This window comes from Molothrus ater, chromosome 16, assembly GCF_012460135.2.
Source record: "Molothrus ater isolate BHLD 08-10-18 breed brown headed cowbird chromosome 16, BPBGC_Mater_1.1, whole genome shotgun sequence".
NCBI classification, from domain to species: domain Eukaryota; kingdom Metazoa; phylum Chordata; class Aves; order Passeriformes; family Icteridae; genus Molothrus; species Molothrus ater.
Genome location: NC_050493.2, coordinates 15,204,552 through 15,228,309, shown reverse-complemented (window position 1 = coordinate 15,228,309; position 23,758 = coordinate 15,204,552). Strand labels below are relative to the sequence as shown.

The window sequence follows — 23,758 nt, the reverse complement described above, 5'->3', positions numbered from 1 at the left end:
GAGACTCTTCCTCAGAAAGAGCTGAAGGCAGAGGGAAGAGTGGTAAAAAGGGTTTTTGGCAGCAGTGCCTCTTCTGCCACCCCCCTAGGCAGAGGGGTGGGATGACATAGGTGGAAGCTATGTTTTCATTGAAGTCTGTCAGAAGGGGTTGGTAGAAAGGGTTTGGTAGAGTGGGAGAGGTGAACCAAGTGTGTGTGAGGGGCTCAGCTCTGCTCCTTGGAGCAGCCTGCTCCAAAATCCCCGGGATCCAGAGTGTTTCTCTTGTCACCCCAAGGCCCACATTGTTCTTCTGCCAGGTCTCACTGACAGCTGAGTAAGGGCCTTGGAGATCCCCAGCATCCACAATGATGAACTCCCACAGGAGGAGCACCTGGAATGACACGGATTAATGAGACAGTAAATGACAGAGGAGCCGAGACAATGCACAATGAAGACTCTTTTATGGAAGAGACACAGCAGGTGCAGCTCTGGCCATGTTCACCCACAGAGGAAATCAGCTCCTGGCCATCAGTGGTGCCTGTGGTGCTCATCTTTGAGGGGTGGCATGATCTCTCCAGTCTCTAAAATCCTGTCCCCCTGTGGGAAGAGAGCATGGTGAGCATTCCCTGTGGCATCCAGACTCCCCCTGCACAGCCCAGTCCTTCAGGGAACCTGCAACTGTCCCCACTTCCAGGCAGGAATCTCAGCACAACTCACTCAGAACACCCTTATTCCCCCAACATCCCCAGAATGCTGGAGTAACATCACAGCAAAATTTCCTGGAGCCTGTGCTTGCTTTACCCCTTGTTTTCACTACAGAACAGCAGCCACACATTTTGAGCTGTTTTGTTTTAAAAATTACTCATAACACTGCATAATCCCCTCCAGCAGTGATCAGTGAGTCCAACCCCATGGCCCAGAGGCCATGGAGAGCAATGGAATCCCTCAAAAATCAACCTGCTGCCCCAGTGCCACTTGTTCCAGCTCTAGGCACAGTCTTGGCCTGCTGAGCTGACCTAACTCAAATGAAAAATGAGGCTGAAGACAGAAGCCAACAGCTTGACCTTCAGCATGTTGCTTTGTGGTTGTTTGGGATGGAATATTTTATAATTTTATTTTAGATAGAGCATGATTAGGAGGTATTATGCCAGAAATGGGCAGCAGTCAGAAAGGGCAGAGCTGATCTTCTGTAGGAATATTTGCCCTCTGACTTGTTACACCAATCAGTAACAGCTCAGAGCAGCCTGGAAACAGAAAAAACCAAACATTGTGACACTCTGCTTCATGGAACTTGTCCTAAGCTAAGGTGGCCCAACTCTTTGGGGACACCTGAGTGTGAGGACCTTCAGGGACAACTGGGACCAAGCCAGAACCAACATTCTCAGGGCTTAACGAGGAGAAGCAGAGCCACTCCTGTGTGATTCCATGTGTTAATAATCACTGGGGCTTTGAACACCCATTCCCAAAAGGAATGTTTGTATTTTCCACCCAGGAGGGCAGCATCAGCCAGGTTCTACAGAGAGGTAACACTGAAACAGGCACTGAGATAAGATTAAAATGCCCAAACCCACTGTTGCTATGCTGCCCACAGAACCCAGCACATCCCTTGGGAAAGCTGTCACTAGACATTTCCTAGGTGCTGCACAAAGCTCCCTGGAAACCCCTTCCTGTCTGTGTGACACAGCTGGAAGATAAGACAGGTCATGAGAGACTTACTGGGAATATCCGTGGGTTGGTCATAACCACCCCGTGCGGCGATTTCTGGAAGCAGGGGAGAAACACAGGGAAGGGGCAAAGAGAACAGTGTTACTTGGAGAAAGCACAAAGGGTGTTCAAAATGGGCACCACGACCCTTCCAGGATACAAACTGTGCTAAGCACAAGTCCTGTTAAACCTTCCACTACTTAGAGAAATGCCTGAGGCTGCAGCAGTCCCACCTGCCAGGGAGGGCAGGGCTGGCCCCTTTCCCTCCCCACACCAACTGCTGCCCTGGTTATTCCCAGGGCTGTTCCTGCAGGACAGGAACAATTCAGACATAGCTTTTCTGCTTCGATCACAGGAGAAGCTGGGCACTGCCATAAATCATGAAATGGTTTTGGTTGGAAGGGGCCTTAAGCCTTCCACTATCCCAAGTTATTCCAAGCCCCGTCCAGCCTTGGACACTTGCAGGGATCCAGGAGCAGCCCCAGCTGCTCTGGGCACCCTGTGCCAGGGCCTGCCCACCCTCACAGGAAACAATTCCTAATTCCCAATATCCCATCCAGCCCTGCCCTCTGGCAGTGGCAGCCATTCCCTGTGTCCTGTCCCTCCATGCCTTGTCCCCAGTCCCTCTCCAGCTCTCCTGGAGCCCCTTCAGGCCCTGCAAGGGGCTCTGAGGTGTCCCTGGAGCCTTCTCCTCTCCAGGTGAGCACCCCCAGCTCTCCCAGCCTGGCTCCAGAGGGGCTCCAGCCCTTGGGACATCTCCATGGGCTCCCCTGGACTCTCTCCAGCAGCTCCAGGTCCTGCTGCTGTTGGCTCAGGGCTGTGGAAGCTCTGCAGGTAGGGTCTCACAAGGGTGATTTTTGGGATGAAGTGTCACACTAAATTTATATGTAAGTGCTACCCCAGCAAGGCAACACAAGCGGTGAACAGGCCACGGGGAATAACCTTCATCTGCAGCCGAACGTGAGCAGCACCCTCCCCCACCCGCTGTGGGACCACTCCCGCTCCATCCCCCCGGCCCTTTCCCGGGCATTCCCTCCCCCCGGCGGGCCCGCACGCACCCGGAGATGGTACTTCAGGTAGTAGGTGATGGCCCAGGCGGGGAGCAGCACCCGCAGCAGGACGAAGCGGCCGCCCTGGTAGAACGTGTGCACCTGCAGGTACAGGGACGGTCAGGCAGGGCCAGCGGCCCGGGCGAGGCCGCGCGGTGCCCGCGTCCCGCCGCTCACCTGCTGCCGCCAGGGCTCCCCGGGCCGCAGGAAGCGCTCCCAGAAGGCGGCCACGGGCCCGAGCCGCTGCGGCGGCAGGACGGGCTCCCGCGGGCTCAGCTCCTGGTCCCGCAGCCAGCGGCGCCGCAGGGCGCGGAGCTGCTGCACCCGCAGCCTCTCATCCTGCGCGGGGCTGCTCATGGCGCCTCAGCCCGCCCGGGTCGCTCGCTCGGCTCCGGGTCGGTTCGACTCGGGTCGCTCCGGTCCCGTTCAGCCCCGCTCGGCTCGCTCCGGTCCCTCTCGGGCGCCGTGTCCTTCGCGGCGGCGCGCGGCGGTGACGTCACGGGGCGCGCAGTGGTGACGCGGCAGGCAAGGCCCCCGAGGTGGCGGCGGGGCTGTGGCGGCTCTGCCGTGAGGGGAGCCCGGGAACCGGGAGGGTCTGGGGAAAGGACAGCGCAGGGGGACTCAGCTGGGGCCTCTTACAGTGCCCGCAGGCAGCAGATAGGGCAAGTGTACTTGCAACAGCATGGAGGGACAGGATACAGGGAATGGCTCCCACTGCCAGAGGGCAGGGATGGATGGGATATTGGGAATTAGGAATTGTTCCCTGTGAGGGTGGGCAGGCCCTGGCACAGGGTGCCCAGAGCAGCTGGGGCTGCCCCTGGATCCCTGGCAGTGCCCAAGGCCAGGCTGGATGGAGCTTGGAGCAGCCTGGGACAGTGGGAGGTGTCCCTGCCATAGCAGGGGTGGGATGGGCTGGTCCCCAATGACCCTTCCCAGCCAAACCATTCCATGATCCCCTGATTCCATTATTCCAATATTCTGTGTTTCCAGTGATTCCACGATTCCATAAATTGCAATGTTTCCATGGTTCTTATGATCTCAATGATTCATTGATCCACGTTTCCCCGATGCCAGCCAGTGCTCCATGATCTCGATGTTCCCCTGATTCCTGTGTTCCCCTGCTCCCGCTGTTCCCCCGCTTCCGGTGTGTGTTTCCCCCCATCCCGGTGTGTGATTCCCCCCATCCCGGTGTGTGCTCCCCCCATCCCGGTGTGTGTTTCCCCCTATCCCGGTGTGTGATTCCCTCCATCCCGGTGTGTGCTCCCCCCATCCCGGTGTGTGTTTCCCCCCATCCCGGTGTGTGTTTCCCCCCATCCCGGTGTGTGTTTCCCCCCATCCCGGTGTGTTTCCCCCCATCCCGGTGTGTGATTCCCCCCATCCCGGTGGTGTTTCCCCCCATCCCGGTGTGTGATTCCCTCCATCCCGGTGTGTGCTCCCCCCATCCCGGTGGTGTTTCCCCCCATCCCGGTGTGTGTTTCCCCCCTCCCGGTGTTTCTTGCTCGGGCAGCGGGGCCGTGGCGCCCCCTTGCGGCCCGGGCAGCTCTGTGGGGCAGCCGTGTCCGGGGGTCGCGGGTTCGATCCCCGCTCGGCCGTTCCGTGCTCCGGGCCCGTGGGGCGGTGCCGCTCCGCCCTCGGGGCGGTTCCTGCTCCCGGGACCCGGGCCCTGCCCGGCCGTGTGTGCTGCGGGGCCATGGCCGAGCCGCGCCCGGGGCTGGCCCTGCGCTTCCAGCGCCGCTTCCTGGCGGCGCGGCCGCTCCGCTCGCTTCCCTGGCCGGTACGGGGCGGCCGGGCGGGGGAAGGCGGCACCGCGGCGTTGTTTATTAATTTATTTATTTATTTATTTATCCTGTTCTAGGAACTCGAGCAAAGCCTGCGGACTGCGCCGGACTCCGCGCTGCTGGCGGATATTCTGCACAAGGTGAGGGGCGGCTCGGAGTCATCCCGAGCCATCACCGGGGTGTCCCAAATCCGCCGGAATTGCTCAGAAATCCGGAGATCGGTGATCCAGTGTCGCGGTGTTTCGTTAGGCCCCGCAGATTCGCAGATTCCCTTCTTTGCCCGGTATTTGGGTGTTCTTAGATCAAAACAGACCCGCGTGCCGCAGCACTGATGTGGTGAATGGCTCCGGGATGTTTGGGATACAGGGAATGGGGGTGCTGAACTGTCCTGCGGATGGAGATCACGAATCAGGCAGCAAACCAAAACGGAAAGAAGGAAGAGAAGAGCAAAAGAAGGAGGAGAGTAAATTGGATTATTTTCAGTCTATTTTCCTCTTTGTGCAATTGAAAAGGGATATTTTTGTTGCCACTAAAAGTAAGAAATCTGTGGCCACAGTTATGTAAACTCACAGACCTGTCAGAAATCATCCCATTTCAATTTCTGGCTTAGAATCTCTTGTACAGACTAAATTCCAAAGTATTTCATGGCACCCAGACCCAATTAATGGTCCTCCTGTGGTCCTTAGTGCCTTTCCTAAGCCCTGCCCTGGGTAATTGGTTTCCATGGCTCTTCTCATTGTAGACAATTCTTCACCCTCTGTGTGTGAAATATCCCCCTTCAGCCAAGTACAGGAGGTGCTTCCTGACTGAGCTCATCAAAAAGGTACCTCTTGCTTTTCAGCTTATTTTTCACTTGTTTTTCTCTTTTTTTCTTTTCCCTTGAGAATACCTCATGTAATAACCAACCACAACATTCAGTGTAAATTCACTGTACTAAAATGGGGCTTAGAGTGCAATTGTTTTGTCTTTCATGACAATGTCATGCTCAGGGCTGCCCTGTTCTCTTCCCCCACAGCTTGAATCCACAGCAGCTGAACCCCTGGATGAACTCTATGAGGCACTGGCAGATGTTCTAAAAGAAGAAGAAGAATCTACTCACTGTTACAAAAACTACTTACTGGTAAAAACTGACTCTACACTGTTCTAAACCACATTTACTCACCCAAATGAAGCAATAATTGGCTTTATAAACACTCACCTTTATTGTAAATGCAGGGTGCCCCGATGAAGGCAGGAATGATGGATCTGACTCCATGTTCTCAGAAGGCTAATTTATTATTTTATATATACTATATATATATAGTATTATACATTTATTTATACATTTATTTATATATTTATTTATATATTAATATATATAGTATTATATATTTTATTATATATTTATTATATAATTATATATATAATAGTATAGTATTCTTTAATATAATATAGTATATTATATATATATAATATACTATATTATATTAAAGAATACTATACTATTATTATATTAAAGAATACAGTAAAGATACTTACAGAATGCTAGAAAGATAATAATGAAAACTCCTGACTCTTTCCAGAGTCCTGACACAGCTTGGCCCTGATTGGCCAAAGAGTGAAAACAACTCACAGCAGAACCCAATGAAACAATCACCTGTGGGTAAACAATCTCCAAACACATTCCAAACAAGCACAACATAGGAGAATTAGATAAGAATTGTTTTCCTTTTCTGTGTGGTTTCTCCTGCTGCCTTTCAGCTTCCCAGGAGAAAAGCCTGGAGGAATTTTTTCAGAGAATGTGAATGCCATACACCCTGGAGCCTGGAGTGCTTCCTGCCTTTTTCCAGGTGCCCCTGTTGATTGTAAGCTCTCAGTCATGGCCTGTGCTGATGCATCTTTGCCTCCCTGTGTCCCGCAGCCCTCGGGGGACTGTGTGAGCCTCTGCGAGAGCACAGCGCTGATCTCCGGGGGCACCACGGGGCTCCTCACCTGGGAGGCTGCCCTGCACCTGGCCCAGTGGGCCCTGCAGAACCCCAGCCTCTTCAGGGGCAGGTATGGCAGCAGCAGGGCTGCACCAAAGAGCTGTGATCCTGCAGGACCACACAGTGCTTTGGCTGGGAGGGGACATCATTCCATGGGCAGGGACACCTCCCACTGTCCCAGGCTGCTCCAAGCCCTGCCCAGCCTGGCCTTGGGCACTGCCAGGGAACAATTCCTAATTCCCAATATCCCATCCATCCCTGCCCTCTGGCAGTGGGAGCCATTCCCTGTGTCCTGTCCCTCCATGCCTTGTCCCCAGTCCCTCTGCAGCTCTCCTGGAGCCCCTTCAGGCCCTGCAAGGGGCTCTGAGGTGTCCCTGGAGCCTTCTCCTCTCCAGGTGAGCACCCCCAGCTCTCCCAGCCTGGCTCCAGAGCAGAGGGGCTCCAGCCCTCTGATACTGTGAGCTACACAACTGTAATTTAATAACATAAATATTTAATAACAGACTATGCACCCAAAATAACTGAAATTACACCCTTTTGCTGCTGAGTAATTGCTGCTCTTGTCTGTTCTGCCAAACTTTAACCAAGGAGAGGACCTGATTTAGGACATGATTTGGGATCAAACCCTTGCACTGTGCAGTCTGCCCTGCTCTGTGAGATCAGCTGTTCAGTTTTCAGTAATTTCACTATTGACCTTCACCTCATGATGGGATGCACCAAGAATTATCTGTGTTAGATTAGTGTGCAGCTCTGATCACATCATTTCCAATTTATTTATAAGCAGTCAAGACGAGCAAGGAGTTTTGAGGAAAGATAATTTAATAATAATTAAGCTCACAGGGGAAGGAACTGTGCTGCTCAGTGTCTGTTTCTCTCCACTGACTAAAAACTGGAGAGCCAGCTCAGGTGGAAACAACTGTGCTGCAGATGGCCAAGGCCAGGTGGGAATGTCTCTCCTCCCTGTGGTGGGAATGCTTTGTGCCTTACAGAAATCAGCATTTCAGCTAATTAATTTTATGCTGACAATTCCACCCTCAGTTATTCCCAACTCTCCAGTTGCTTTGCATAAAGGTTAGATTGTGGATAGTTCACTCAAAAATTATTGTAATTATCTGGAACTGATTTTACCTTTAATTATATTTAGAATGTTTTGATTTCTAACTCAATGCAGAGTCCTGATAGTACTTTTTACTCCATTACCCTCAGGACAGTCCTGGAATTGGGGAGTGGGATTGGCTTCACTGGAATTGCCATCTGCAAGAGCTGCCAGCCCAGGACGTTCATATTCAGTGACTGCCACCCCCGTGTTCTCCAACAGCTGGGGGAGAACCTGCAGCTGAACGGCCTCACCCCAGGGCCTGAGGTGACCTGGAGCACCCAAAGAGAGTCCCAAGGGCAGGAGGGGGAAGGACAGAGCTGCCAAACCCCAGAAGTGATGGTGGCTGAGCTTGACTGGGGCTCAGTGACAGAAAAACAACTGCTGGCTCTCAGAGCTGACGTTGTCATTGCAGCAGGTACTGCAGCCACAGGGAGCAGGGCTGGGCAGGGCTCAGCGACCCCAGCAGCCTCTTGAGGAGTAACAAATAACAACAGCCAGCTACAGACTTATTTGTACTTGTCTGTGTATAAATTCAGAGGGAGATTTATAAAAAATCCAATAATGGAGAACCTAGTGGCATTAGGATGATGGTGGTGATACCCAGTGAGAGCAGAATGTCTCAGCTGTAGGACTTACACCCTGATTTGGAGCTTTGCAAAGAAAAACCTGAGTATCCAGGTGCAAAAATGACTTTGGCATCCCAGGTATCACAGGATGCAGTGAATGGGAATTGTATAAACTGAAGTCACTGCATGGTTCCTAATGGCAGTGACACTGCTCAGTGCCCAAACCAGCCCCAGCTGCACTCTGAAGGCAAGAGCTGAGGGGCACTGACATCTCTCTGCTATTTGCTGTTACTCACTGCAGCACAAGGACCTGGAGTGGAGCACACACCTGCACACCTCTGTGTAGGAAACAGCCCCCCCTGAGCATCAGCATTCTGCTCCCCTTGGTGTTCCCTGACCTCTCACCACCATTTCTGCTCTCCAGGGAATGACTCCAGATGAAAACATCTGCAAGTCCTTGGCAGCAGCCTCTAAACCACTCATTTCTAACAAGGCAGGTTTGTTTTGCCAAGGGCAGTGGGAGCAGAGCACCAACACTCAGTGGTTCTGCTGCCTCCCTTAGGATGGGCTTAAATAAAATATCTGACATTCCATTTACTAAAAGGAGCACTGATTTTTAGTGATGAGGGCATAGCCCATAAAATGTCAATATTCTCCACACTGTGAAGATTTTATTTCTGCTTTGCAATTTTTATTCTGGTTTTTGCTCGATTCTCAATAAATATTGTATGTTTCTTTTTTTTTTTTTTTGTAGATGTGGTGTATGATCCTGAGATAATTTTAGCCCTCATTGGGATGCTACAGAAGCTCTCCACCTCCAGAGCAGACAGGAAAGCTCCTGAGGTGTTCATTGCCTCCACAATCCGAAACCCAGACACGTATCAGCTGTTCCAGGCCGAGCTGGGTGGGTGCCTGTTCCATCCAGTGTGCAATAGTTCTGCCTTTTTGCCTTTCCCCATTACTTGTTCTGTGGTACAGAGGAGCAGGAGCATTGTCCAAGGGCAGGATCTTATCCTAGAGCTGGATTTAGGAGCAGTAGCTTTTGCACATGGATTTCATCAGCTTGGAACTCACCTTTGGGTACATCCTGGCTATCACAGCTCACATCTGTGAGGGATGATTTGTAATCTGGTGCCAATAGGAAAGTAAAAAGAGGTTTAAGCTTAAAGGAGGGAGCCATCAGTGCTGCACTGTCAGTGATAACACCTGAGATGCAGCCTAAACCCTTTATCTTACCTTACTTGTTCCTTGACCTGACTCTATTTTCACCTTTTCTCTTTTGACAAAAACCCCCCACTAGGGATTAAATAAAATACATTTGGGGATTTTTCTTCATATAAACTTCTAAAGCCTATCTTTTGCAGTGTCAGCTGGTGTTCACCACCTGGACCTGATGATCCCTGTGGGTTCCTTCAACTCAGGATATTCTGTGGAATTCTGGTTAATTCACAAAGTGACACTGAGTGCTCAGCAGAGGCATTAATGAGATTTTTACAAAAACACTCATAAGCATTTGCCTGACAATCACAGCATGCTGAAGATCTCTTCTTACAGAACTTGTCATGCAACTTTTGCTCTTCATTTTATTGGCATAAATATGATTCCCAGTGTTTCTCTTCACAGATAAAGCTGGGATCAGGTGGCAGGTGATTCCAGCCCACAGCAGCTGTAATTTTCTCTATGATGTGCAGCCAGATGTAACTATTCTACAGCTATTTGTATAGGCTTGGAAACAGAACTGGAATATTGAGACAAACAGGAGCTGTGTCAGCCCTGTAACAAGATTATCCTGAATTCTGGAAAGGAGGTTCTGAGGAGACAGCTGGACACATGGACACATGGAGTCCTTCCTCTAATTCCCAGCATGGATCCAAGCCTGCAGCTGCCCCTAGGAAGTGACTGAACTTCAATCAACAGAAACCAAAAAGCCCCAATCACACTTCACTTGGATTCTGTAGAAGACAGCAGAATTCAAGCAGGGATTTTTCCCAACTGTGTTGTGATTTGTGAGTATTGGGGCAACCTGCAGGATCACAGGGTGAGGATCTCCCCAGACAAGGGAGCAAAGCCATGCTTCACAGTAATCAATGGGTTTTGGTTTTAAAACCAGCTGTAATAGTCTTCTCTGGTGTTTTATGTCTGTGTGTACTTGCAGTTTGGGTTGGCTTAAAAACCCCCAATAAACAGTGACCAGTAGCTGTAGTTGTGTCCCAGGATGACTCTGCTGTAAATCAGGTGCACCTTTACTCTGCAGTGATGACAAGTCAGAATTGATGGCCCTTTCTCTCACAGGACTGCCACTTCCACAGTGGCTGCTGGGAATCCAGGCAGGGCTGCCAATGAAAAAGGAATCACTCTCCATAGCAGTGTTCCAGGTATCCTGCAAAAAGGAAGGACTGAGCTCCCCTGCTCTGAACCCTCTGATCATCCATTCATCCCTGTTCTGTTGGGCAGCACTGGTCCTGAAGCACAAACATCAAAGTGATGCTCATTCTTCTCTTTTAGCTTCCTTCTCTCCATTAAAAACTACTTGAAATGAAAAAGCTTCAACCTCCTCCTCCTTCTGTAGCAATAGATAGAAAACTGATGATACCTAACTTGAGACCTGAAGAATCTTCTTATTCTTCAAGCTTAAGGAGACCATGACTGCTGGGATCAAGCAGAAATAACCCCAGCCCAGGTTTTGGCTCCCTGTCCCCAAAAAGAACTCAGAGGTGTTATTTCCAGAGTATACACAAACTGGCAGCCCACACAGGAGCTCCTTTATCTCCCCTCATACAAAATTCAAGACAAAGGTTCTGTATAGAGCTCATTTTGGATCTAAAAAGTTCTGTTATATGAAGAGCAAACCTCTCTAAAGCCTTTGGCATTACTGTTTAATTAGAGAAGTGCCTAATTTACCTCCATGTGCACAGGAATGACCAAACCTCTAGAGAGGATTTTGACTGACAACAGGAAAAGAACACTAAAAAATTGGCAAATCAATCTTTATGGATCATTCTTCAATCCATAAGCTGGAAGTTTTGCCAAATTCCTGCAGTAAAGCAACTTGACCCTATTTTCACCTTTTCTCTATTGACAGAAGCAGATATTCAACAGCTGCTCAGTCAGAGTTTAAAACTGCTGGTGCAGAGCCCAGCCCTCACCTCCCAGCCTGAAGCAGGAGCTCTGAGGAGCAGTAAACCAGTCCAAGCCAAGTACATTTACCAATGACTGACATCTATTTTATCATCAAAAAGGTGATGAAAAAAACCTTTTAAGCATTAGGCTTGCATGTGAATACTGAGCTTAATAAAAAGCTGAAGGCTGTACCCGAGTAAGCACTCACAAAGCAAAGTGCCTTTTGACTAAGTTATACATACTTTGTTCATGTATTTTGGGTTTATTTTTCCCTTTTCTGTCCATCTGTTTAAGAAGAGAGGAATTTTCAGTTCTTTCCCAAGGTAAATGGGGACATTAATTTCAGAGTACAGGGACAACACTCACTGCAAGCTCTGCTTTGCTCTAAGTGTCCAGTAAAGCTGTCACACACCAGTGCTGTGCTTCCACACCCTTGCTCACATTGTCAAAAGGAAAAACAACTTGGAAACAAAATGGTTCTGTCCCAATAAATCCACACAGGAGGATTCAGTGCTTGGGCAATTGCTGGCCATCGAACTGACCAGCTGAAATGAAACAACTCCAGTGAAAAGCATCTGCCATGTGCCAAAGAAACCATACCCAAGTCACCTACTAAAGTGCTGACTGTACAGGAGGTGAAGCTGCTATAGTTTCTATCTGTGTTCAAGGATCTTCACCAAAAAGGGCCCTTCAAGCAGCACAGGTTCTCACAGAACAAACAGCTCAGCACCTCCAGCACCTCCTACTCACCCAGGAAGCTGAAACTGTAAAGGAGGAGTGTGAGAGCCAAGAAAAGGATTAGGAACTCTAAGTGTAGACAATACAAAATCTTTATTCACTGTTTCCCAGATCCCTGCAGCTGCAGGAATGTGTCTGACACCCCCTGCCCCAGTCACTCCCTGCTGCCCAGCAAGGGAAGGACAGTCTGGTCCCAGCTCTGGTCCCAGCGCAGCTGCCGCGACTCTCGCAGGTTCTCTCGGAAGCTGGCAAGTTTTCCTTCCAGGCTGGGGAAATCCAAGAAAAGCATCTGTAATTTAACAAACAAAACCACAGAAAAATAACTATCATGTTTCATTTCAGGCTCATTCCAGCCTCGCCAGTGTTAACCCTCAACTACAGCTGCAGTTCTGGGGTCTGGCCCCATGAAGAGAAAACAAGGACAGAGTTTGAAATGCTTTTGCCAGCTTCAGGTTCACATTCACACAGAAGTGAGGCAAACAATGCTCACCAGGCCAGGCAGTACCTTGTGAGAATGCAAACTCACAGGTGATGTTAGATCTGAAAGGGCTGCTCACACAGTGGCACCTCTGGGGTTATTTCTGGGGGAAAGAAATCAGTCAGAGCCTTTACCTTCAGCTGCTTTGCAAGTTCCTGTGAGTCCCTGAATATCAGCCCGTTCTCATTGTGCTTCACCAGCTCATGTAAACTGTGAAAAAAGCCACAAAAGGAGAGCTGAGGCAAACAGCAGCGAGTGGGACATTTGCAGTGTTGCACAGTGACATCCAAAGGACCAGACCAGGGTATCTGTATCATTATGGCCCCACACCTGACATCATAAACAGGCAGTGTTAAACAGTTAAAGACTTCTCCTTTCTATGTCAGACCAAACCTACCACAACTGTACCAAAGGGCCCTCATTCTGTCTTTGTGCCACTCATCTGGACATCCATTAAAAACCAGGGCAATTATCTACTTTAAAACTAGATTTTTTTTCCACAAGGAAAATCTGTCCATGATCCATCATGAAATTTTCACAGGAATTTATCTTCTTTTGTAAAGCTACTGTTTTCCCAAGGACCATCAATTCCAGAAATGCCCATGCATACACTCAGTCTTTCACTGAACAGGTGTGTCTATGCAGAAGAAAGATTCTTTTAAAATTAAATATATGGAAACAATGGAACACAGGGACTTTTTTAAGGCAAGTGCTTGCATTAAATGCTCCCAATTTTTTAGAAACTAGTATTAACTTTTAAACTTAAACCAACCTTGATTTCTATCTTATTTAATTTTTAAAATGGCAAAATACAGGAATCGCATTGAATTCCTGCAGTAGCTGCTGAACTCTGGCTTTGTAAGAATATTGTTTTATGTGATTGCCTTGAGCTGGAACAGAATAAGCTCTTACCATTCAAAATGTATTGCACACACAGGTAAACAGCAGCCAAACATATCCACCACCTTCATGGGCAAATCCAAACCACTGGAGGATTTATGGAGACACACCCCCAGGTCTGCTGAGCCTGAAATCCAGCACAACACAGTCTGAACTCTCTGAAAGCAGATCCTCTGTCCTCCTGCAAACCTTCATTCTCCTGCTGCTTTGGATGGAGCAAGTGAAACTTTCAACTACCCAGACACAATTTCAAGCAATCAGGGAAAAAAATAAAGCACAGGGTGATTTGGGGCTCAAAATTAGTTATGTTTTAGAAAAATAGTAAGTGGGTGCATGTTAAATTAAAGGGGATTTTGAAGTTTTCTGTATCTTAAAACAGCCTTTCTGCCTCTTAATCTGCTAAAAATGGGTAAGTAAAGGAAAACCCCATCACAACCCCATCAGTATGTGACCTCACTAGTGACCTCTCCCAGCTCAAACACAGGAACTGTAGTGTGATTTTACAAACATTCTGTTCATTATTTAAAAAGGACCAAATAAACAGTGTTTTACAGCCACATAAATTGTCAGGCTCTAACCCTGCAGAAAGAAGATCACATTGAATATATATTTATAACTCTATTACTCCCCCTTTATGCTGTTGCAATGAAGATGCTGAGGGAATAACATTCCAATGACATGTTAATTTAGAATTTCAGCTACTTTTGGTTGCTCAGCCAACAACATTTTCATTTCATTTACTGGACTGACCCTGAAGGTAAAGTAGAACAGGCACCTGTATTTCAGCACAGCTGGAAGAAACAAAGAGTGCCAAGAACAGGCTGAAACACCACAGCTACTACTTGGGAAAGCAGGGAAAAGCCAGCCAGAGGAATTTCCAACAATTCTTTGCTGGAATGAGTCAAATCCATGAATATCCTGTCACTAACCAGAAACATTCCTGACTATTTTCTCCCAGTCTGCATCAGCCCCTGCAACTGTGCTGAGCTGTTTCCCACACATCCTCAAGCCTTTTCCATCCCCACTGTTTACCAAGCAGAAGAGGGTAATCCTCAGCCTCCAGCCATGGAGTACAGATCTGGATATGCTTCAAGTGCAGCTTTTGGATCAGCCCATTGTAATAATCTTTTAGAGGTCCTTTACCTGTGTAAAACAGAAAAGGTTTTATCAAGATGACTGAAAACAGTGAAATGCAAGCTCCTGTTGGATCAGGTGCACAAACAGGATACAACACTTGTGGTACCCTAAAAAGACATGAAAAATCTTAATTTCCTTGAAAGGAATGTGCACATGGACTTCTCTTACTCAGTATTTCAATTAGTTTCCCATCAGTGTAGAATCATGGAGTTTTTAAGGTTGGAAAAGCCCTCTCAGATCAAGCCCAACTGTTCCCCAGCACTGCCAGGGCCAACACTGACCCACACCCACAGGGCTTTCAATTGCCCCGGGGATGGGCACTCCACCACTGCCCTGGGCAGCTGTGCCAGTCCTGACCACCCTTCCCAGGAAGGAATTCTGCCAATATCCAGTCTAAGCCTCCCCTGGCACAGCTCAGGCTGCTTCCCCTGACATTGCCTTTGCAGCATCATCTCAACATTGGCCTTAGAGTGTTTCTCATGCAGAGCTGGAGCAGACAGGGAGGCTCTTTAAGGATGTGCCATAATTGGTGGATGGTGCAATAACTCAGCTAGAAATCACTGTCCTGATAACCAGACACAAAGGCAACAGTCCCTCCTCCCTCCCCCCAGCAACAGAAGAGTCAGCCCAGAACAAAAGGGACAACTAAACCCTCTGTTGGCACTGGAAGAATTGTAAGACAAACATTCTCACCTGTTATCACACACACCAAAGCTGGAAGCTCAGCTCCCTCCTCGATAAACCTCTCATAATCTGGAGAAGATAAAAACTGGTCAGAGCTGACAAATCTCAGGGGGCTTGGTTGAAGAGTGGTGACAATGCATTAATTCCTGAGCTTCCCACTACAAGCAATTTCCTTACAAGCATGAGTAACACAGCAGTAAATCCAGAAATGTTAACATTTACAGACTCCTCCAGAAATAAATCAGGCTGTTTATGCATGAAGCATTTCTTCAACTGCTCCCCAATCAGTTGCTTCAATAGATCAATTTAGAATTGCAGCTGCAAAGTCTACAAGATAAGACAAAGTATTCCCTCCCTTCCCATTAGCAGATACCTGTGGAGAGTAGATGTAATAGCTCAGAAAATAAAACTGCAGTTTAGGAGCCAGTTGGAGATTTAACTCTCCCTGACAACTCCTCTAATTGAATTTAGATGTTGCACTGCTGTATTTCAATTACTAATCTGAAATTAGTGCTAATTAATCAAATACAATTGCATTTTCACCTGAATATAGAAGCATTGCTCTTTAGCAAAACCCCTCTTAAGTGTCCAGAAGACCTCTTTGAAAGAGTGATACCAATTCCTTCATACCAACCTTCTAAAGCTCTTAAAAGGACTGAGAAGTCTTCATCCTCTGAAAGAGAAGGTTTTATTAGTAACATTCATATTTCTACCATTTAAATTTTTTTACTTTAAATAACAATTGAGATTTTTCTCACCTTCACCTACACAATTTAAGCACATACCATGTACTCAAAGGTTAAGTACATAGTTTGTACTTATTTACTAAAATTTTACTATTTACTGAAATTTACTAAACATTTTAGTAAATAGTTTATTTAAAAAATCCCCTAGTTTATTTTCATAAATAAAAGTCCATAACCATACACAGTGTCTATTTATCTCCCTTGTGGGCAACATGACATATAAACCAGCTACAAATACTTTACATCTTTGAAGCTATCAAGTTAAAATTTTCTAGTTTCTAAAGCTGAGAATTAAGTGTAAAAACTGCCCTGATTGTTCAAAGATAAAGACAATCCTGCCCATGGTCACTGGCAATGGATTTGTTTCCAGTCTTTGTTCCCTTCTTCATACAGAGGGAAAAAATGTACATAATTATGTAATAAACATCATCAGAAATCATGGAATCACAAATTGCTTTGGGTTGGATTGGACCTTAAAGCTCAGCTCATCCCAGCCCCCTGCCATGGGCAGAGGCACCTTCAGGGTGCAGGGTGCTCTCAGTAAATATTTGAGTTTCTCAATCTGTTTTACACCATGCAAGACTGTATGCCTAGAATGAAAGCTAAAAAAAAAAAAAAAGAAACCTCTTTTAATTATTCTTAAAGTTGAGCTTTATAATTAAAATCCAACTTAAAAAAAAAATCATTCATTTGTAGTATTATTTAAGTTACACAACATTTTGTTGCATCATACACACCTTGTCTTCAAATTCTCCCAGGAAAACAAAGGACAAACACAACTTCAAGTGTGAGGAAGCACCAGGACCCTATTAGCATGGAAAATAGAAGCGATTCCCAACCTGTCCAGCTGGTGCTGCTGACGAGAAGGGCAGGCCGGCCCCCGGCCTTGAGCACACTGCCAGCGCTGCCATCCCTCTGGGTGAAGGCCGATCTGTCAGCAGCGGGACTCACAGCTCTGTACTATGGAAACACAACTTGCTGAGCACGAGCTGCGCACAGCCAGCGACAGCAGGGAGCGCTCTGCTGACCGGCACCCACTCCCACACATCTGCCTTCAGACTGGCTGCTCAACGTGCCTAGAAACAGAACCATTCCACTACAGAAATACCAGGACAGGACAGGCCGTTTCTCCCTCTTTCCTGCTGCTACAGGCACAATTCCACTTTCCAGCCAAATGTTTTCCTTCACAAGTCGAGCAGAGTCAGCCTCCCTTTCCACAATCTGTCTCACACTTACCACAGCATGCAGCCCAACAGCACATTTACTCAACTAAACTCAGAACCTATGTTGCCTTGATTTTTTAAGATTTTCTAATGTTTACATTCTTGTAAGGAACTTGCTCACACACTTTCTGTAAATAACTTATTGTTTTGCATTCTTTTATAGAGGAAGAGAAATTTGATAGACTGTTAGTTTCTCCAGTGTTATTGCAGAGGCAGCACTTTCACCCTCCAATCCACTGGCACTTTTGGAAATCTATAAATGCTGGAGTCAGAAAATAAACTTCCCTTTTTTCACCTTGAGAACAGCAGTATGTGCTCGTGTTGTTTCGTGTCCTATAGTGACAAATCTACACATTTGGCATTTCCAAAAAATCCCCACCATGCACTGTGGATTTCACTGCTTTTCAGGCTTTAGTTTGGTGAAGTCACCTCCCTGGTACATCTGCTGCAGGTGACATCCTGCACTGCCAGAGGGAAGTGTTTAACCCTTGGACCAAGATCCTGAAGGCTGTGCACAGTAATTAAGGAAGGGATGCTATTAAGGAAGCATCCAAGCACTGCAGAGGGGTCAGTGGGAGGCAGAGCTCCACCCCAGACACTCAGCACAGTGCCTCAGTGCTGCTGCCAACTGCTTTAGGAACAAAACACTTCTACTCCCTGTGTCACCACAGCTCAACCACCTCACTACCTGTGTCACCACAGCTCAACCATCTCCCTCCCTGTGTCACCACAGCTCAACCACCTCACTCCCTGTGTCACCACAGCTCAACCATCTCACTCCCTGTGTCACCACAGCTCAACCATCTCATTTCTGCTGGCCTCTCTAGTGACAGCTAAGGTGCAGGAGAGACATTCTGTGCTGTTCTTGTGAGCCAGCAAGGGCCTCCTGATGGTAAAGGAAAGCCCCATATCTCTCCTGAGGAAGACACCAAGGTTGTCACCATGGAGATGTGATGAAGGAGAGAAAGTAAAGAGATACAGACTCCAGCTGGCTCACAGAATGACAGAACTTTGCTTCTTTCCTATAACCAATGGGCAGTGAATGTGCATGTTAAGTGAATCTAAATATCTTGCAAGAGTATAAAAGCAACATGTTGCTGTAATAAATCTCTCTTGCACCCTTCTGATGGACTCATGCTTTGTGCTGCTGTGCTCTATGAGGACACTGAGGCACCCCAGTGCCCCCTGTGCCTGCTGGGGTCAGAATACCCCACACAAGGATTTTGGTAAGTGCAGTGCCACAGCTCCATGTGCCCTGGGGAAGGATGCAGGGGCAGCTGCACTTGCACATACCGTGGTCTGAAGGGCTCGTAGTCCTTGGCAAGTTTCATGAACAAGTTGTGTTGGAGGTCCAATGGTGTTTCCTTAAAATAAGAGGCTGGTCTGTCATACAATGTTACAGCCCTGGGAGGAAAGAAGTGTGCAGATTAAATAAGATACAGATGTAACAACATGCACATGGTACAGTGGCAGGCTGCAACAATGTAATCAGAAAAAAAAATTAACTAGAAAACTAAAAAATTAACGAAAAAAATTAATTATACAGCAAAGTAATTCATTTTTTGACTCTTACAACTTCCTGTATTCCTGAAGTTTATTGGAACACACCAAGGTGGGCACAGGTAACAAAGAACCCCTTTCTTGTGTGCTTATTCTAGGGGTGAAATGCACCTGTAAGAACTGCAGACATCACTGTCCTGATTTTTAAACTTATTCCTTAACTGCCCCTAATCTTGATGCCCTCAAGATAAGCTGGCAGGCCAGAGTAATTGCTCAAACCCCAGTGACACCTGTCCCTGTCTGGCTCCACAGGCAGCCTGCAGCAAACTGCCCTGGCTCCTGGACTGCCACCTCAGGCACTGGGATGTGTCAGCTCAGAAGGATGATGAAGATTCCTGAATGGCCACACCACACTGGCCCATCACAAAACTGAGCTGATGTGTTTCAGTGGTGATGGGTGAGCTCAGGAGAGCTGCTTTTGTAAGATCCCTCTGAATCCTGAATCCTCAGGGATCTGTTCTGTCATTCACTTAGCACACACACACTCAATTGAGGCACATGACTTACTTTATCTTGAAATTCACCCAGAGATCTTTCTTCATGGCATCAGTGACACACAGGTTATAGTCAGACAAGCGCCCAAAAAGCTTTTCATACCTGACAAAAATGAAATATCAGTCAGCAACCACAGGCAGGCAATTGCAGCAACTGCTCCCAGTGCCCATGCTTGGTGAAAGCCAAACAAAACCCAAAGAAACCCAACTGCCCTCAGAACTGAAATCTAGTTGCCAATTTTTGATGGACTCCTGTTCTCCAAAGCCTTTAAAGCCTTTAACTACACAAAACCAATTCTATTCAGCAAGGAGCTGCTCAAAGAAGAGCTGGAGTGTAAGGCAGCATTAGAGAATAAAAAACCCAGGACATATAAAGAAATTCCAATAACAAGATCAACATTTGCATAGGTAGGGAAAAGCAACCTGCCCAATTCCTGCAACTCCCTCCCACTGTTCAACAAAGCAGCTGCAGCAGAGAAACCACACAGCAAAGGCCAGAAACCCCTCCCTGTGCCAGTTACATCCTCTCCACTGGCCTCCATTCTGAATTCACCAAGGCACATCATGTATGGAGAGCAGAAATGAGTGCACAAACCATTTTGCAACCAGGACCAGTGGGTGGCTCCTCCCGTGACTCAGGCTCATGATGCTGTACCCATAGTTGTGCCAATCTATGATGAGTTTGCTCCCCCACCACAGCCCTGCCACCCAGGCAACAGCTATACTGGGTAAGCCTGGGGGATTCTGCTCAAAAACAAAACCAAAATAGCATCAGGTGTGACCAAGTGACAAACACAAAGCAAATACCAGAAGCAAAAATCAAATTGAAGTTGCATCACCTTAAATGAGCTTCATGAACACAGACTGTTTGTATTCACTTATGAACACTGGCAGGTATTTCAAATTTAACCCTGGATCAAGATCAAAATTCCCCTCCAATAAACACACCAACATTTCCAGTAAGATTTATTCTTTACTGCTACCCATGGCAATGAAGTTTGAAAGCTAACAACTAACAGGAAGAGAAAACTTGACTTGTTAACAAATCAAAGTTTAGAGCCAAAAAATACCTGCATGCAGGTTAACACCACTGATGAGGCCAGCTCAGCTCTGAAATAATTACAGCAACGTCTGAGATGGGTAAAACCACCCTGTAATGTAGCACCATTTATTTGTACTGAAATTAGTCCCAACACAAAACATACCTGGAGGAGAATATAGGATGGCTGATCCATCCTCAGCAATGTGTACAGTAACTGCACTGACTGCACGAGCACCTTCAGGACATACTGCAAAAGCGTTGGCCCCACTGCAAGTGACAGAAAAACAGGTAAGAGAATTACAGCTCTCCCCACAGAAATGTGAACATCAGAACCAGCCAGCTCTGCAGAGACAGGGGCAGAATAACATGAAAATGGAAACACTTTACCAATGACCTGGGTAAGTGATTGGTGCACCCTCAGCAAATTTGGAGATGGCACCAAGCTGGGTGAGAGTGTCAATGTGCTGGAGGGTGGGAAGGCTCTGCAGAGGGATCTGGACAGGCTGGATCACTCCAAGGCAGACCCTGAGGGGCTGGAGGGTGTCCAGGGGAGGGAACAGAGCTGGGAAGGGGCTGGAGCACCAGGAGCAGATGAGGGAGCTGGAAAGGGGCTCAGCCTGGAGAAAAGGAGGCTCAGGGGGGACCTTCTGGCTCTGCACAGCTCCTGACAGGAGGGGACAGTCGGGGGGGTCGGGCTGTGCTCCAGGGAACAGGGACAGGACAAGGGGAAATGGCCCCAAACTGTGCCAGGGGAGGTTTAGGATGGATATTGGAAACATTTCTTCATGGAAAGGGTGGTCAGGCATGGGCACAGCTGTGCATGGCAGTGGTGGGGTCCCCATCTTGGAGGGGTTTAAAGACATGGATGTGGCACTTGGGGACATGGGTCAGAGGTGGCCTTGGCAGTGCTGGGAGAATGGTTGAACTCAATGTTCTTAGAGGGCTTTTCCAACCTTTGTGATTTTATTTTATGATCACTATAATGCCACGTAAACATCTCGTGATCCCTACAAATTCTCATTCTGTATTTGGTAGAATGAAATCCTACACTCGTTAAATGGTTTGGTTTGGAAAGGACCTTAAGGCTCATCTCATCCCACCCCTGCCATGGGCAGGGACACCTTCCACTGTCCCAGGCTGCTCCAAGCCCTGCCCAGCCTGGCCTTGGGCACTGCCAGGGATCCAGGGGCAGCCACAGCTGCTCTGAGCAACAGGGTTAAGCACAAGGTGGGGGAGAAAGAGGTAGAATGAAAATCATTTCCCCATTACACTGTGCACGTGAACAGCACCAATGTACCGGCAGTGTTTAACTCCAGCGGCTCCTGTTTAAAGAGAAAGGCAGAGCAGGGTGGGAGCCGGGCGTGCGGCGGGGCTGGACCCGTACACGCTGTGGGCTCTTTACGCTCCCCCGTTCCCCCGCAGCCCCGGCTCCCCGGCCCTCACGCACCTCGCAGCCCGCTCAGCTCCGCCACGGGCACCAGCCGGATGTTCTCGGAGCGCAGCACGTCCCGGTGCGGCCGGCTCTCTGCAGGGGGAGAGCCCGCTCAGCGGCCGGCTCTCTGAGGGGGGAGAGCCCGCTCAGCGGCCGGCTCTGTGCGGGGGGAGAGCCCGCTCAGCGGCCGGCTCTCTGAGGGGGGAGAGCCCGCTCAGCGGCCGGCTCTGTGCGGGAGGAGAGCCCGCTCAGCGGCCGGCTCTCTGAGGGGGGAGAGCCCGCTCAGCGGCCGGCTCTGTGCGGGGGGAGAGCCCGCTCAGCGGCCGGCTCTTTGCGAGGGGAGAGCCCGGTCAGCGGCCGGCTCTGTGCGGGAGGAGAGCCCGCTCAGCGGCCGGCTCTGTGCGGGAGGAGAGCCCGCTCAGCGGCCGGCTCTGTGCGGGGGGAGAGCCCGCTCAGCGGCCGGCTCTGTGCGGGGGGAGAGCCCGCTCAGCGGCCGGCTCTGTGCGGGGGGAGAGCCCGCTCAGCGGCCGGCTCTCTGAGGGGGGAGAGCCCCCTCAGCGGCCGGCTCTGTGCGGAGGGAGAGCCCGCTCAGCGGCCGGCTCTTTGCGAGGGGAGAGCCCGGTCAGCGGCCGGCTCTCTGCGGGGGGAGAGCCCGCTCAGCGGCCGGCTCTGTGCGGGGGGAGAGCCCGCTCAGCGGCGCGGCCGCCCCGCCCGGCCCCGGCCGCCCCTCACTCACGGAGGTATCCCAGCAGAGCGACCTCGCGCCCGTGCCGGGCCAGCGCCAAGGCGTGGTACTGCATCCGCGGGCTGCGGCCCACGTCCCCCAGCACGGCCACACACACCCGGCCCCCGCCGCCCGCCCGCCGCCGCCGCCAGAGCAGCAGGAGCAGCAGAGCCGCCAGCATGGCCCACAGGGCCGGCCACGGCCCCGCTGCCGCCATCTTGGAGCGCCCAGGGCGGGAAGGGCGCGCCGCCAGCGCCCCCTGGCGGAGCGGAGGTGCCGCTCTGAGGGGAGCCGGGCGGGCCGCGGCACCGGCAATTACCGAGAGAATGCTTTAATTACACGAGAGAATGGTTCATTAATTACAGCATAGACGGGGCTTAATTAATTACAGCGGCACTGGACACTCGTCCGCAGTGTGGGGTTTCCTCGGACATTTTAGAGCATCTCGAAGTCAGGGGTCATTTCGGCGCAGTCCCATTACCAACCAATGCATGCCCTTTTCCTTATTTTGAACTCAGCTAAACTCTAAGCAGCCCTTCTCTGGATCTGAGTTAATACTCTACATGTTTCTGTGCTAGCCCTCACTTTGTTGTCTCAATCCCTGATCCTACCAGGTACTAAATCCTTTCAACATCTGCATCCCACTGGTTTCTCATATGTGTACCTAATAAACAATTTCAATCTGTTTTCAGTTTGCTGATCCCTGCTTTCTGGTGGAAATACAGACCAAACAGAAGCTTGCCAACAGAAGCATTTGCCACATTACCTTGGCACCATGGAAGTGACTGAACAACACGTTGAAGAAATCATTAAATTGTACAAAAGTTTAAAACTGAGTTCAGTTGTACTGGCCAAGTGTGGTATTTCCTGAGGTCCCTGTCAAAGGGAGGACATGGTGAATCTGACTCCATGTTCTTAGAAGGCTAATTTATTATTTTATGATCTATATTATATTAAAGAATGCTATACTAAAGAATACTAAAGAATAGAGGAGGGATACAGACAGAAGACTAAAAGATAATAATGAAAAACTCGTGACTCTCTCCAGAACCCTGACACAGCTGGATGGTGATTGGTCATTAAGTAAAAACAATTCACATGAAACCAATGAATTATCACCTGTTTGTAAACAATGTCCAAACCACACAGCAAAACATAGGAGAAACAAATGAGATTATATTGTTTTCCTTTTTCTGACGCTTTTCAGCTTCCCAGGAGAAGAATCATGGGCAAGGGGATTTTTCCAGAAAATATGATGGTGACAGGCCAAGAATCCAATAGGATTGTCACACAATGCAGAGAGCAAATGATATTTCTTCACTACAAACAGGGATAAAGACA

The 23,758-nt window shown here is 48.8% G+C and overlaps 3 protein-coding genes across 4 annotated transcripts; 1 reads left to right on the top strand and 2 right to left on the bottom strand.

The window, feature by feature from the left end:
• Positions 1-423: 423 nt before the first annotated feature.
• NDUFB6 (NADH:ubiquinone oxidoreductase subunit B6) lies at positions 424-3,223 on the bottom strand. Its single transcript, XM_036392110.2, has 4 exons — positions 2,910-3,223; positions 2,742-2,834; positions 1,696-1,740; positions 424-576 (listed from the first exon to the last, which is right to left on the bottom strand). The coding sequence occupies exons 1-4, from the start codon at positions 3,087-3,089 to the stop codon at positions 508-510; spliced, it is 387 nt and encodes a 128-aa protein (XP_036248003.1). The 5' UTR covers positions 3,090-3,223; the 3' UTR covers positions 424-507.
• A 1,148-nt stretch (positions 3,224-4,371) lies between these two features.
• EEF2KMT (eukaryotic elongation factor 2 lysine methyltransferase) lies at positions 4,372-10,341 on the top strand. Of its 2 annotated transcripts, XM_036392108.2 has the most exons (8): positions 4,372-4,506; positions 4,588-4,650; positions 5,253-5,333; positions 5,526-5,630; positions 6,411-6,544; positions 7,681-7,988; positions 8,894-9,043; positions 9,763-10,341. In XM_036392108.2, exons 1-8 carry the CDS (start codon positions 4,423-4,425, stop codon positions 9,861-9,863), a joined length of 1,026 nt encoding a protein of 341 aa, XP_036248001.1. In that variant the 5' UTR covers positions 4,372-4,422; the 3' UTR covers positions 9,864-10,341. The 2 variants fall into 2 exon arrangements, with proteins under 2 accessions (XP_036248001.1, XP_036248002.1); XM_036392109.2 differs by lacking the exon at positions 5,253-5,333.
• A 1,730-nt stretch (positions 10,342-12,071) lies between these two features.
• ALG1 (ALG1 chitobiosyldiphosphodolichol beta-mannosyltransferase) lies at positions 12,072-22,634 on the bottom strand. Its single transcript, XM_036392106.2, has 13 exons — positions 22,430-22,634; positions 21,709-21,786; positions 20,425-20,528; positions 19,815-19,963; positions 19,233-19,322; positions 18,459-18,569; positions 16,782-16,897; positions 15,831-15,869; positions 15,206-15,265; positions 14,408-14,518; positions 13,388-13,502; positions 12,610-12,685; positions 12,072-12,286 (listed from the first exon to the last, which is right to left on the bottom strand). The coding sequence occupies exons 1-13, from the start codon at positions 22,632-22,634 to the stop codon at positions 12,152-12,154; spliced, it is 1,389 nt and encodes a 462-aa protein (XP_036247999.1). The 3' UTR covers positions 12,072-12,151.
• Between the last annotated feature and the right edge of the window lie 1,124 nt (positions 22,635-23,758).

Bases quoted from the DNA above. Each gene is read 5' to 3' on its own strand.
- EEF2KMT (XM_036392108.2), top strand. From the start codon at position 4,423: ATGGCCGAGCCGCGCCCGGGGCTGGCCCTGCGCTTCCAGCGCCGCTTC. The intron at 5,631-6,410 runs GTAAAAACTGAC...TGTGTCCCGCAG, and splicing joins GTTACAAAAACTACTTACTG to CCCTCGGGGGACTGTGTGAG. The intron at 9,044-9,762 runs GTGGGTGCCTGT...TTCTCTTCACAG, and splicing joins GCTGTTCCAGGCCGAGCTGG to ATAAAGCTGGGATCAGGTGG.
- ALG1 (XM_036392106.2), bottom strand. From the start codon at position 22,634: ATGGCGGCAGCGGGGCCGTGGCCGGCCCTGTGGGCCATGCTGGCGGCT. The intron at 14,519-15,205 runs GTGAGAATGTTT...TGTTTTACACAG, and splicing joins TTTGGTGTGTGTGATAACAG to GTAAAGGACCTCTAAAAGAT. The intron at 12,287-12,609 runs GTAAAGGCTCTG...GTTAAATTACAG, and splicing joins AACTTGCAAAGCAGCTGAAG to ATGCTTTTCTTGGATTTCCC.
- NDUFB6 (XM_036392110.2), bottom strand. From the start codon at position 3,089: ATGAGCAGCCCCGCGCAGGATGAGAGGCTGCGGGTGCAGCAGCTCCGC. The intron at 2,835-2,909 runs GTGAGCGGCGGG...CTGTACCTGCAG, and splicing joins GGGAGCCCTGGCGGCAGCAG to GTGCACACGTTCTACCAGGG. The intron at 1,741-2,741 runs GTGCGTGCGGGC...CCCTGCTTCCAG, and splicing joins ACCTGAAGTACCATCTCCGG to AAATCGCCGCACGGGGTGGT.